The sequence below is a fragment of the Haemaphysalis longicornis genome, unplaced genomic scaffold (assembly GCF_048455015.1).
Source record: "Haemaphysalis longicornis isolate Haplotype H1 unplaced genomic scaffold, Haemaphysalis longicornis Haplotype H1 scaffold_3, whole genome shotgun sequence".
NCBI lineage: Eukaryota > Metazoa > Arthropoda > Arachnida > Ixodida > Ixodidae > Haemaphysalis > Haemaphysalis longicornis.
In genome coordinates, this window is record NW_027526335.1 from 231664729 (window position 1) to 231678959 (window position 14231).

Sequence of the window (14231 nt, forward strand, 5' to 3'; positions counted from 1 at the left end):
GCGGAGTCCTGTTAGCCATTTCAAAAAATATTTCGTCCTCATCAATACACATTCGCAGTGATCTGGAAATTACCTGGGTTTCACTAACTCTCAGTCATCATACAATAATTCTTGGCGTCTTCTACCGGCCTCCGTCTTCCTCGCACGATTTTGTTAATGAATTGCACGACGCACTTAACCTGGTTTACGCTCGTTTTCCTACCTCCAAAGTAATCTTAATGGGTGATTTCAATTTTCCTAATATCATGTGGAACACCCAGCCACCATCCTTGTCACCATTCTCAACGCTAGCAAAAGACTTCATCGACTTGTGCTCGCTGTTTTCATTATCCCAATTAGTAGCACAGCCTACCAGACGCACATCTAACGTAGCGAATATTCTAGACTTAGTTTTAACAAGCAGACCCGATTTCATTTCCTCCATTTCACATCTCCCTCGTGTAAGCGATCATTCCTTACTTACGTTTTCTCTAAATGTAACCAGGCCGAAAGCGAGCATAACCAGGAAAACAATTCACGACTACGGAAAAGCTAACTTTGCCGCCATAAATAACGAATTATCGACATTCATTGACCCCTTTTTTCAAGACTTTGACAATAGATCAGTGGAATCTAACTGGAACATTTTTGCCTGTAAAATAAATGAGCTAATTGACAAGTTCATCCCAAGCCGCACCATCACCTCCAACGCTCATGCGCCATGGTATAACGCTCATATTAAACGCCTATCTAATTAAAAGAAACGTATGTATCGTCGTGCGAAACTTGCCCCTAGTGAAGCACGCTGGACAGCTTACAAGTTGGCCTCAGAAACCTACGTTTCGGCACTGAAGGATGCAAAAAAAATAAATTCTTAACTAGTGTGCTACCTTCTATGCTGACAACTAATACACGAAAATTTTGGCGTGTTATTAACCCACCAACCAGCAGTTCCATTACGCTTTTTGACTCATTTAAGAACCCTATTCCTGCCAGCGATTGTGCGTCTACCCTTAATGACACCTTCATTAAACATTTTTCGGCAACTTCTGACTTGGATCTCCCTATCACGCATCATTACGATTAAGTTATTATGCCTCCCGTGGTCATTGATGTACCTGGTATTACTAAACTAATTGAAAATCTGCCTAATCACTCCTCGCCTGGTCATGATGGCATCAATGCGAAATTCCTAAAAAATACTAGCGCGTTAAGTTCAATAATATTAACAAGAATTTTTCAGCAATCAATAGACTCGTCATCACTACCGTGTATGTGGAAAATTGGTAAGATAGTCCCAGTTTATAAATCAGGTGACAATACTAACCCCATGAATTACAGACCTATCTCCCTCACAAGTGTGTGTTGTAAATTACTAGAACATGTCAATTTTACAAACCTAGTAAATTTTCTTGAAAGTAACAGTTTCTTCACACCAGCTCAACATGGTTTTCGGAAATCATATTCCTGCGAGACCCAGCTCATATCATTCACACACAAACTGCATTGCATTTTAGATCGTTCTTCGTGTGTTGATTGTATTTTTTTAGATTTTTCGAAAGCCTTCGACAAAGTGTCTCACAAATTACTACTTCATAAGCTTCAGCAACTAAATATTGACTCAAACTTATTGAAGTGGATTGAATGCTTTCTAACTAACCGATTGCAGTTTGTTTCAGCCAACGGTCATAACTCTCTACCCGGCCAGGTTCATTCAGGTGTACCACAGGGATCGGTTCTTGGTCCCCTCTTATTTCTAATATACATTAATGACCTTCATTCTCTTGTAAATTCTAACGTACACCTTTTTGCCGATGACTGCGTAATATTTCGTGAAGTACTCTCTGATTATGACACTACCACTCTTCAATCTGACCTCAATATTGTCGCTAACTGGTGTAATTCGTGGCGTATGGAACTAAATATTAACAAATGCAAAGCTATGCGAATATCCCGCTCTAATACCACTACATCTTCTTACTATCTAAACGACACTCCGTTAGAAGCTGTAGAGTCCTATAAGTATTTAGGTGTCCACATAACAAGTAACCTAACCTGGTCCCTTCATATTCAATATATAATAAACTCCGCTAACCGCATGTTAGGTTACTTACGACGAAACTTCTATAACGCACCGCTAGAGCTTAAATTACTACTGTTTAAAACACTAATTCTACCGAAATTGGAATACGCTACGAGTGTTTGGGACCCTCACCACGCTAATCTAATTAACGCACTTGAATTGGTACAGAACAACTATGTTCGTTTTATACTATCTAATTATAACCGACGTGCAAGTATAAGTGCCATGAAGTCAAACATTGGGCTTCCATCCTTATCATCTCGCCGAAAGATTTCTCGATTAACCTTGTTTCATAAGCTTTATCATCATGTTGCTCTTCGCGATGAACTAATCCCCCGGCCTCTGTACCTTTCTTCTCGCATCGAACATCTTCACAAAGTGGGTTTTCAGCCAAGCAACACGAAATCATTAATAACAGATGTATAGCGCAAAAAAGACGAAGGACAAAGAATGCACGAGGACGAAGCGCTTCGTCCTCGTGCATTCTTTGTCCTTCGTCTTAGCGCTTCGTCCTCGTGCATTCTTTGTCCTTCGTCTTTTTTGCACTATACATCTGTTAATAATGATCGACCAACTAGCCCAACAACGTACTTTACTAAACACGAAATCGTTTTATCAGTCTTTTTTGCCGCTTACATCTCGTGAATGAAACCACCTTCCCGAAGATATTGTTACCATTGCCGATAACCATTTGTTTCGCGCATGCGTAGCAAAGATTGTATAATTAGGAGCAACGTCATGTATCTTCTTGTTAACAATTACACTGTATTTGTATTCTGTATTTCTTTGACTTGTAACCACTCCCCTCTGTAATGCCTCTGGCCCTGAGGGTAAAATAAATAAAATAAAATAAATAAAAAATAAATAAAGCTGTTATCTAGCTACATTACAAAATTTAACATTCTTAAGCCTTGTCAGTTTGGTGTCCATACTGGCCGTTCCACCACTTTGGCCCTACATTCATTAACTGATTTTGTTAAGCATCCAATCAATCAGGTCGTATTGTTGGTTCAGTGTCTTTGGACTTTACTAAAGCATTGGATAATATTAACCACATCATTTTATTTAACAAACTGGAATCTTATGTTGTAACTGGCGCAGCCTTAACTTTCGTGAATAATTATTTGCTGAATAGAACTTATATAGCTTCTACTAACAGCTTTCTTTCAGAAACTAAAACAGTCAACCAAGGTGTGCCTCAGGGCTCAATTTTTGGACCACCACTTTTATACTATACGTTAACGATCTTCCCAACATTCTGCCTTCCAATCACTGTGTCTTATATACCGATGACACTACCATATCATGTTCGGGCGAATCCTTAGTCTCGGTCACATCAAAATTAAACGACTCACTAGCTAGTGTAATGAACTGGTGTAATGACAACTGCCTTATAATTAGTCCTCATTATATGCTTTTTCATTCAAGCCATAAACATCTGCCTAATCCTCCGAGTCTGACAATTGGTCCTCATCAAATTATTGTGTGCGAAGGCGTTACATTTTTGGGTGTAATAATTGATAGTAACCTCAAATTCGCTTCCTAGATCAACTGCTTAAAAAAAAAGTGCATTCGGTATTCGCGCTCGCATAATCTCATAAAAATCACGACCATTTTTTTTATTTAATGCACTGATGTCTCTATATTTTTCTTTTATTCACAGTCACATTAGTTGTGGAATCGCCGCATAGAGCAACACCTACCAATGTTACCTGTCATCCATTCCACATCTTCAAAATCAAGCTATATGTATTATCACCTCTAGTCCTTTTCATACAAATGCGTCGGTTCTGCTATACGAACATAACATCTTATGCGTAGTGAAAATGTTTCATTATAGTTTATCACTTCTGTTTTTCAGGTTGCTTAGTGCTCATTTACCGATTAGTTTTATCGATTCACCCTTTTTGCTTAACCCCAACTCCACCAGATTTGCCTTTAACCGAAATCTTCTATTGGCCCTTGTTAACTCTAACTGTGGAAAGCAAACGTCAAACTTTGCTGTTGTTTCATTCTGGAATTCTTCATTCTGGAACTGTCACATCCGCTACGCACTTGCCTTCTCTTAAAAGATCTGTTAAAAAGTTCCCTTTAACGTAGCAACAATATTCAGCACACAATTGTGTTGCTCGGTACTGTACGTCCTGTTATTATCATTACTGTTACTATGATTTGCATTGTTCAGATTATTTGCTCAAACCGTGTTAACTGTGTGGTTCACCCCACCCCCCCTTTTTTTTTCCTTCCTTTCATTTTTGTTGTTTTGCTGTTTTTTTTGCTGTCAATTAGCCGACTGTTGACTTTTTTTGTGTTCATGCTTTGTATCATTTTTTATCGTTCATCCCGGCTGATGAACTTTGTTTATTTGTTTGTTTATCTAACATTCACTGAACGTCTGTACCCTTGCAACGTTTTTTTTGTATATTTTATTGGCGTTTTCTTGTGAATTTTTGTATAAATTACATTTAAAGAGTGTTTTATTTTCTGCATTCACCTCTGCTACTACGCTGCATATTGACTGCTTTCGTTGCATTTACTTATCGAGGGTCCAGTCGCAGTCCTTGGACTTTGGGACCCTTGTCTGCAACATATAACCCCCTGTATGCTTTTTTTGAAATAATAAACTTCATTTGATTTGATTTGATTTGACGTCCTGTCATAGAATGTAACATAGGCCGATGGCGTCCTGTCAAAAAACTAATGTATTTAGGCGCAGACCGGTTGGTCGGTAGAAAACCTGACATAATAGAGTTTTAGCACTCCATCTGTCCCGTGTTCCGTGCTTTCCGTCAGTACCGGGACCCGGCTGCGTCTGCGCGCGCGGGCAGGGCGAGGAGGACACACCCCATCGTAGCGAATGCTCGGACATGGCGAGGGCCGTCCCATAGAACTAATCCACCGTAGCGGAACGAATTCGCAAGTGTCCAGTCGGGTCCCGGTCAACGTGGTGCGAAGAACGGACGGAACAGATGGAATGCCAGAACTCTCTGAGATTTCCGGACGCACGGCGCATGCGTGAAACCGGGCTCCCATCCTGTCAAAGCGGTTACTTGAAAACCGCGAAAGAGAGACGCTTCTAGATAAGAGATACGCGCGTCGATCATAAAGGAGTACAATGCTTTTGTTCTCGATTTGGGTCTTTCAAGCTTTGATGATCAATTAGACGCACTGTCAGCGGCGCAGTTTTGATGTCAGAAAGTTTTTGGGCTTCTCTCAACTTTCTTTAGGGAGGAATGGTAAAATTTTAATCGTAAACTCACTAAGCAGGCAAAACCTTTCGTAGCCGTAAAGGGGAGAAAAAGTGACGATGACAGAGATACGTGTCTCCTTGTCTTCTTGCCTCGCTCAGTATTTCCCGCTATACAAATCAACTCATGCAAAAGATATTGCTTCAAAAATATTATAAATAATTTTTGTGCTTGTCGCTGTTGGCTGAGAAAATAATACTCACGTTGTGTGGCACTGACGGGGTTTAAAATATTTAAAACTAAAAAAAGCCAATAACAATGTTTCACCCGCTCTTGTAAGGAAGACGAATACATGACTGCCGCGGCTAACATCCGCGTCACCGCTGCATTCAACCGGTAAAAGCACTCCATGAAAGCGCCGTTAAAACAGACAATTCTTGGCCAGCATTCAACTTCCCCTGCAAGCCCTGTGTGTCCCGAATATCATCAACCTATACACAGATTGTGCATTTAGGACTCGAGAAATGTCTTTTCTTCAGATTTACAGGTCGCGAGAAGGCATTTAGTTGCTTCCTATCCTGGGTCGAGAAGTTAAATGATTTTTTGTGATGTGTTACACTAACGGCGAGAATGCCAGTCACAGAATCTCTAAACAAGCAAGAAACATTCGCAGCCAGCCCTCCTGATACATATTCAAACCGACATTTCCTTTTTCAGGGCATGCTAAGCAGCGAGCATTTACAAAGTTCAAATGCTGCCTCGACTTGAATAAAGAAATGCGACCGCGAAAACATGATATCGACAATCACAACTTGTGTACTGTCTGTAACTTTGGTTTGTAGACTATGGCTTTACGTCGAGAAGCTTTCTTTCGACATGAAGCTCGTCTGTTCGCGCGGGAAAGTTCGCAGGGAAGGCTCGAATTTGTATCGACCCGCTTAATAGGGCCATTCTGTGTGAGGAAGCACCGTGGTTCGCACGGGAAAACTAGTTTTTACAGCAAAGGGAGCGCTATCGACAGCAACCGTTTAAGCGGCTGTGGCGTTTTCACCATAACGGAGCGCCGCGTTTGTCAGAGCTCCGTTGGGGTGGCGTCCGAGCCCAACGAATGGCAAAGTTGGGTATGGCAGCCATACCCGGTAAATGTTTGCGGTGAGAACCACAGTCATATTCTGGATGTATTTTTGAGCCACTGCCGTAGTACCGAAGCGATCGGAACCTGGTGAATGCAAATTGCATTTATCTGGCGCCTGTGAGCTTGCTCACTTGTACGCAACAAATACCCATCAATACGATGCAAAATACGATGCACAAATATTGCAGGATATTTCAGTCATACGTCGGCGAAGTCGAAGGACCTCACTCAAAATCAATCACATTTATTTCCATTTTAAGCTGTACTCACTCGAATTCAGACTCAATAGGCTCACCTCTACTCAAAATAACTCTTTCTCAATCACTGCAAACTCATTTTTAATTCTACTCACCTGCACTCAAACTCATTTGTGCTAACTTGTGCTCGAACTCTGTCTGTACTCAGGAGTAGTTCTCGTAGTCAATCTGTACTCACTCGTACTAACACTGAATCGGTACTCACGAGATTTTCTACTCTATCTGCACTCACAATTACTCGTACTCATAAGTGTCTCTACTAATTAACACAACTGCAAAGACTACAGATTGTGTCCTTGCTGCGCTAAAATCTGGGTTAATATAAAAGGTTGAGACCACTGCGGTGCGTGTTTCATGTATTTGCAAACGAGCAATATCAACTTAAAATGCACTATTTTAGCATTTTATCATTAAAACGGCTTTCTTATCCTGATGGCGTTGCTTTAGCGCTTGGCATGTTTCATTGCGAGACGAGGGGGTGGCATTACCGTTATGCACCGCGCTTTGCGCGCTGGACAAGCGCGAAATTTTCCCAGCGTCTGGCTGGCATCGCGCCTGCTTTCTCTCTCTCCGCATTGGTGCCAGTGGTGCTAGCACGGGGCTAGGAAAGGACAAAGACAATTATTTATTGAGACCGACGATGTCAACCCTGCATAATGCTGGTCTTGTTACTTCAGATGGTTGGTGCACAATTAATGAGTGTTAAATGCAAAATGAATGGTACAAATAATGAAAGGAAAAACGAAAAAAATTCATCAGACGGACTCACGCACACACACACACGCAAAAATTAAAATAAAAAAATTAAAAAAGAATAAAAAGCATAAAATAGCGAAAGAGGAAGTCACGAGCTGGAGCCGAGGTGACGGCAAACAGCAATAGGCGTACGTCAGTCGAGGCAACAAGAAAAAACGACATATTTGGCGCCTTGCCCCGGCGGTTGTAGTAGAGAGAGAGAGAGAAAATTTTAATGAGCTCAAATGTGAGAATGGAACCCTAGTCTGGGAATCCATGCATTGCCCTAGTCGTCTTGGCCCGTGTCACCAGGAGAGTCTGGTCCTCCGGACGACAGCGGGTCAGCAGTGTCTCCCACAGCTCAGGAAGAAAACGCGAAAAGAGGGGGGGTAGGGCTGGGTTGTGAGCGCATTCCAGAATTATATGCTGGTGGGTACCTAGCTGTGGACAAAATTTTCATAGAGCGGTGTACTGTGTGGGAAACAATAAATTCATTCGAGCCGGATGTACGTACGCCCCTGCTTTTAAATGTCGGGGTGTTATTTCATGAGTTTTGCTGAGGGATAGGTGAGGGCACGGGAATTTTTGTCTGGTGGTCCGGTAAAATTGAGTAATTTCCTGATAGGTGAGAAGTTTCGTCGGAGCTGTGGTGACCTCGGTGGCGCGGTGGGCCAGTTCACGAGCCTGTTTGCGGGTGAAGTTTTTGCCCGTTACAGAGACATGGGCAGGTGTCCCAACGATCGCCACTCCGTGACATTGATGGTAGCGCTGAAGTACCCGTAGGGTCGTCGTTGGTGCCACCCTCCCTGAAAAGAAACTACGGCTGGCTGCTTGAGAGTCAGTTATGATGACTCTGCTGGAGCACTGGATGAGGGCTAAGGCAATGGCGAGTTCTTCGGCGTCTCGAGGGGTTGCCTTACGGATGGAAGCGCATGCAATTAAAAGGTTTTTGGATGTTGTACAAGAGAAATGTAACTGGCAGCGAAACTTCCATAGAAGCTCATACGTTCAGAAGATGACGGCTCTTAAGCTGTTAATGGGGCTTTGCGCCATCTGTGCGAAAGGGTGCACTTCCGCTGCAACAAAAAATAACCGGATATAACACAAAATCCGGTCAAAATGTGACGTGATCTTGGTGGCACTAGCGCAAAAATTTGGCTTTATAATAGCTTTAGCAGGCCCCTGATCACTGAGGGCTCATGTCATTGCCATCCGACGCAGGTTGGCGAGCCCTTGGCAAGTGGGCTTCAAGTCGACGTCAAGTCCACGTCGACACTCGTCACTAGAGAAACGTACTTAAGCGTCCCCTCACTGTTGATAAAACATCTTGCATTTTCTCTTAAACTTTATTCTGTATTCATGCCTTCTACTGCTGTATAAAAGCAAGCAGTTGTTTACCTTGATTGCAGGGGGTGGCAAACCGGGAACCAGGCACGTAGCCCAAGCGCGAGAAATTTTTTTTTTTTGCCATGGGGCACAGAGAACGAAATGACACTCCACCACACTTGTCTGCTGCCCGCCCCCCCTCCCCCTTCATATTAAAAATGCGCCCCCCTTCCCCCGGAACACATTTTTGCCTACGGCACTGCTTGGTTTTTTAATTTCGTCGCACATACGCAGGTTGCTTGAGCGCCTTAGGTAGAGATCAAAGATATATAATGCTTGCTCGGTCTCTGTGCTTCCGTTCTAGGAGGAGAAATAACCATGCTCATTCCATAATCACGACATTTCAATTTAATTACAGGATAAATATAAAACATTTGTTTTACACGGTAGAAAATAAGCACGTATGAAAATAAGTACAAAATGTTAGTAGACACTACATGCATTAGGATTTTCTTTACGAGCCCGAAAAAAAAACCATAACAGGAACTATGGTAAGCACTGAATCTTGACGCAGGAAACCTGGCCTCGGGAATGACGACTCACGAAAGTCTAGTAAGCACACCACTGTGAACCGCAGCTGTCCTGGCGTCTTATCAAGTAAACATAGGTTTCTACAGAACTTAACCCAGGATTCACGCCTGCAATTTCGGGGTAGCATTGTTTAGGCAAGTTTCGGAACTGATAAGTAAAAAAAATGGATCAGTGCAAAAGAAAGCGACGGCAGTAAGTAAATACACATAGCAGGAAATGTGTGGCAGCAGCGCAGCACAGAGCAGCACAACACAGTACTGCAATGGAAAGATTGCGTGTGCATGCAAGCGCAGGAAGCAACGATCACTACAAGCGTTTTAACGCAACAGAAAAGGCACTGAGATAGACAATTAAAGCGAATCGTTTCAATCTGAGTGGCGCACAATACTTGTACTATTTTAATATGCTGAGAAATCTTAGTGTATTTGACACCACTTGCTCGGGGCAAATCTCAGGTGAAGTCAAGCGACAACTGTGACATAAAATAAAGCGTTAAAGCATTTTTTTTTATTGTACCACGACGTCCCCTTACACTACCCCCGTTCGCGTACTAACAGTAATATAGGTTTGCCTTACCTTGTGGAAACGAGCTGAAAACGGTGCAGTGAAACTCCAGGCGTACGGGAATTGTTGTTGCAACCTTGTATGTATACAGCACATCGTTTCCGTGGGTACCGAGGAGAGCGCTCCGCGCCAACCGTCGGCAGCATCGGCTCGTAGGACACGGGCACGGCCCTAAACAAGTTCACCCGCGATACAAAGCGCCTCGCAACTCCATGCACTGCAAAAACTAAGTTCACACCAAATTGGTAAGGAAAACCGAATGCAAAGGTGGAACACCAAAACACGCGAGGGGCGTTTCGTAGCAGACGAACTTTACGTGCACCTTTCCGAACACTACAAGGACTGCATCACAGAGCAATGGCATGTGCCATTCTTCGGAGAGCGCTACAAAAAGGTTTTTGAGAATGAATGACATTTTCGTAAATTATTCGCACACTGTGCCTAAATAAATGTGATTCAGAAATAAATACCGTTCCAAAAATATAAATATTGTTTTATTGTTTAATAGAACTTGGTTTTTTGTTATTAGTGTTTGCTCCCTCCACACCTAGTCGCGCTTCAATCGCCACTCCCATAACTCCCGTGTTGATGCCGCTGGTAATAGGTTCTGAACCACTTTTCGCACGAAGCTTCGCTACCAGTTTTCGTCTCTGCAAACAGGGTTTTGTTGTCAGCGTAGCTCGCCGCATCGGTGTAGGACACGTCAGAGCGATTGCCATATAAGGGTTCGTGGGCTTGGCTGCGGGCGGTCCTGCTCTCGGGACCGAGGTCGGGGTTCATATTTGTTAGGGGTCGTACCGAAATATGTTTACTCCAGTCGTCTCACAAAGGGGCCAGATGGGTTTGCTCTGCACAGGGCCAGTTGATGCATTGCGGAACAAACCGGCCTTCTGGAGTGTGTGTCAGACGGAGGCGCTGGCTTGCGAGATGACCTTCAATAAGTTCCTCAGTGGTGTTATGAAGACCCATTTGAAGAAGCTTGGTTGTCGATGTACTCATGGGGAGCGCGAGTGCTTGTTTAAACACCTTCCGAATGGCCCTGTTTAGTGCTTCAGTGTCAGATTTGGTTAGGGCCATGTATGGGGCGACATAGGTCGAGGTATGACAAAAGCTTGAACTTGTCTCATTGTGTCCTTTTCTTTTATTCCTCGATGCCGGTTAGTGACCCGCCTAATCATATGCATGACTTGATAAGACTTATTATGCAGTTTTGACCAGGCAAAGTCGTTTTGGGTATTGGCTTGCATGGTAAGGCCTAATATATTGAGTGACTGGCTAAGTTTTATAGAATGGCCGTCAAGAGATATTTCGATGGGCTCGACGTGGTCTCGTGCCAGCCCCGCGAGAGCGAGTGTGAAACCAAAAATAATGTCTACGACAAGGTAGATATTATTTTTGGTTTCGTGCTCACTCAGGCGGAGCCGGCGGGGCAACAAGGCGGCGCAGCGAAGAGAAAGACGAGCGAAGCGCCTGTTCGAGGCGTCGCTCGGTCATTTGAATGCGTAGCATTCTTTGCCGAGTACCCCGACAGCCAGGACCGCGTAACGCACTGTATTTCCACAATAAGGCAGATTTCGCAAAAGTTCCACCTGTAATCGTTATAATAGCCTAAATGGGCATAATTGGTCCAATGAAATTTTGAAAAACTTAGAAAATAGAAAAAATTAAGAAAATTACGGAAAATGGTGAACCCCGCCCTGCATTTCCACAATATTGCAGCTTTTGCGGAAGTTCCAACTGTAATCGCTATTAGAGGAAATGGAGAAAGCTGATTCAACGATATTTTCAAACACTAACAAATCAGAAAAAAATGAAGAAAGCACGGAAAATGAAGACCGCACAACGCCCTGCGTTTCACCAGTAATGCAGACTTCGCAAAATTTCCAAATGTAATTGTTGTTCTAGTGTAAATGGACATAATTGGTTTTACAAAATCTAAAAGACTAAAAAATAAGGAAGCTATAAACAAGTACGAAAAAAGCAAACCATAGAACGCCCTGCATTTGCACTATAATGCGTATTTTTCGGAAGTTACACATGTACTCGTTATATTAGCGTAAATAGAGATAATTGGTGGAACAAAATTTTCAAACACTAAAAAATTAAGAATTTGAGAAATTACGGAAAATGCTGGACCCTGTAACACCCTGCATTTCCACATTGTGCAGATTTCGAGAGAGTTCTGAATGTAATCGTTATAATAGTGTTAATGGAGACAATTGGTTGAACGAAATTTGGAAAAACTAACAAATAAGAAAAATATAAAAAATACGGAAAATGGCTAACCGTATCACGCCCTGCATTTCCCCAATATTTCACATTTCGCACAAAGGTCCACATGTAATCGTTACAATAGCGTAAATAGAAATAATTGGTCGGACAGTATTCAGAAAAACCAACAAAATTGGCTGTAAAGAACGTGCACTCAATACAAGCGGCATAATAATGCTGGGCATTAGTAGATAATTCTCTAAATTTCCGCAGATATTTTGTTATGTTTTACTTTCATGACATGCGCTCACCGTGCCTGCTCAAAAGTTCGGCTACATTGTAATTCTTTTGCGCTCCTTTGCACAAATTGGTAATGCACTGTCGACGCGGGTAACTTGACAACGCGCACGGTTTTAGGCGAAGCATATATGGCTACGGTTCCGTGGATGTATCACGTGCGAGAATAGAAGCTCGAGGAATCCACATGTATTCGAAGTTCGAGGCTTTCTACATCGCAAGACATTGGAAACGAAGCTTTGAGTGTGCGTGCTACACTAACACCATCGAAATCGGACCATCACCACATGGTCACCATCGAAATCGCACGCCGTTCAAAACATGATTTGGACCTGAATATCCTCGGTATTCAATGGCGTGGAATGCATGCAGGCAACCAAGTGTGCGCCGCCATATCTGTGGCCAAGCGTCTGTTGCTAGGCGTCATTGTGCGCACGGCCCGCAGATCAGGCACCCCTCCATGCAATCGCGTGAGTGCGCCCATGGCCTCCGCGATTTGCTGCCGGCGGCGCGCCGCCGGTAGCCGATCGCGGAAGCCACGGTGCGCCGTCACTCGTTACGTCGGGCTCCGCGGGATGGCGGCACTTGACCGTGCTAAGCACGACTGTGAAACACATGACTGTGTTTCACGTTACGATTTCTTCGCCGAACATAAATTATTACGTCGAGTTCACTTTGAGTGCGATTAATAACATCTCTGTTGCGCCACAGTTTAGAATTGGATTGGAATGGAGCAGATGACGCACGCCGGTGTCTTTTTTTTTCTTCAGCGTGCGGCCGCAGTGGCCCAGGCTGCGCCGTGTCCGTGGCGCATCGGCCATGTCTGTGGCCGTTTTCAGTGTTGCCAAGCGAAAAAACTGACCGCTAAACTTTTCAACGAATACTGTCTATACACCTCAGTACTTGGGTACGCTTCTTGAGTATAGTGGTCTACGATAGGTACTGTTTGCAAGATCGAAACATGGCTTATCCCAGGCTCTAAAGATTATATGTCTCATCACTAGGATGTGCATTTAGAGCACATTAGTTGTGATTAGGCACGATGTGAGAGATCTGTAACGTTAAATGTAATTGTGCGCGTTTGTGTATGAGGATGACGGGAGGCAACGCTCAAGAAAATGAAGATTTGCATATACCTTTCACCATAATTTTGTGTCACCTTTGTCGAATGTTAAAAAGTTTCGTTGGTCATCCACCTTGACAAAGTGAAATGGCTCAATAATTTTTGCACAGCAGCGTCTATTATATTACACAATCTCGACCTTACTTCCGTCACAATTCAAGCTGCCTTTTTAGCCCAAACAATATCCAAAAACCTTTTACGGTATTTTTTTTTAATGAGTGTGCAACCAATATAAAGGTAATTGTCAATATGATAATGGGGTTTAACGGCTACCTGCCCATTTTCCAGGTAGCAAAAGTCTCCGCTTTGCTAGCCAGAGAATGTAGTATGGTATGAGTAACGACGCTCAGAGAAACGGGTGCGCCAGAACGTTTCTGAATTAAGCGAACCTTAGGCGCATCACCAGAATTTTCTGGGCCATTGATAAGGCCCCCAAAATGGTTATTCATGCTCATTAAAGATGGCTTCATTCTGTGGAGAAGTTTTAGTGGCACAAAAGACATACACCACCTTCGTCGACAGCAGGTTAAGGGGCATTTAATTTCCAATAGATTGGGTTATGTCGCGTGCTCTCTCGCTTACTTCTCTGTCACTGTTACGTCACTCTACACCCGCAGCGACGTAATTTTATTCCCAGCTCAGGTGCGGAGGGCCACCACATTCCCCAGCTGCGCATACCAACCCGGCTAGATTAAACGGGACGCGGGACATTCGCAGCGATAATCATCCTTTTATACTTTAG

The 14231-nt window shown here is 43.3% G+C and overlaps 1 protein-coding gene across 1 annotated transcript in view; it reads right to left on the bottom strand.

The window, feature by feature from the left end:
- LOC144176045 (venom metalloproteinase antarease-like TtrivMP_A) overlaps window positions 1-5702 on the bottom strand; it is a 258958-nt gene extending 253256 nt beyond the window's left edge. The window contains exon 1 of the mRNA XM_077705165.1: window positions 5514-5702. Coding sequence (XP_077561291.1) covers window positions 5514-5661 — 148 coding nt within the window. The 5' untranslated portion in view covers window positions 5662-5702. The remainder of the gene's footprint in view (window positions 1-5513) is intronic.
- Window positions 5703-14231: the final 8529 nt, after the last annotated feature.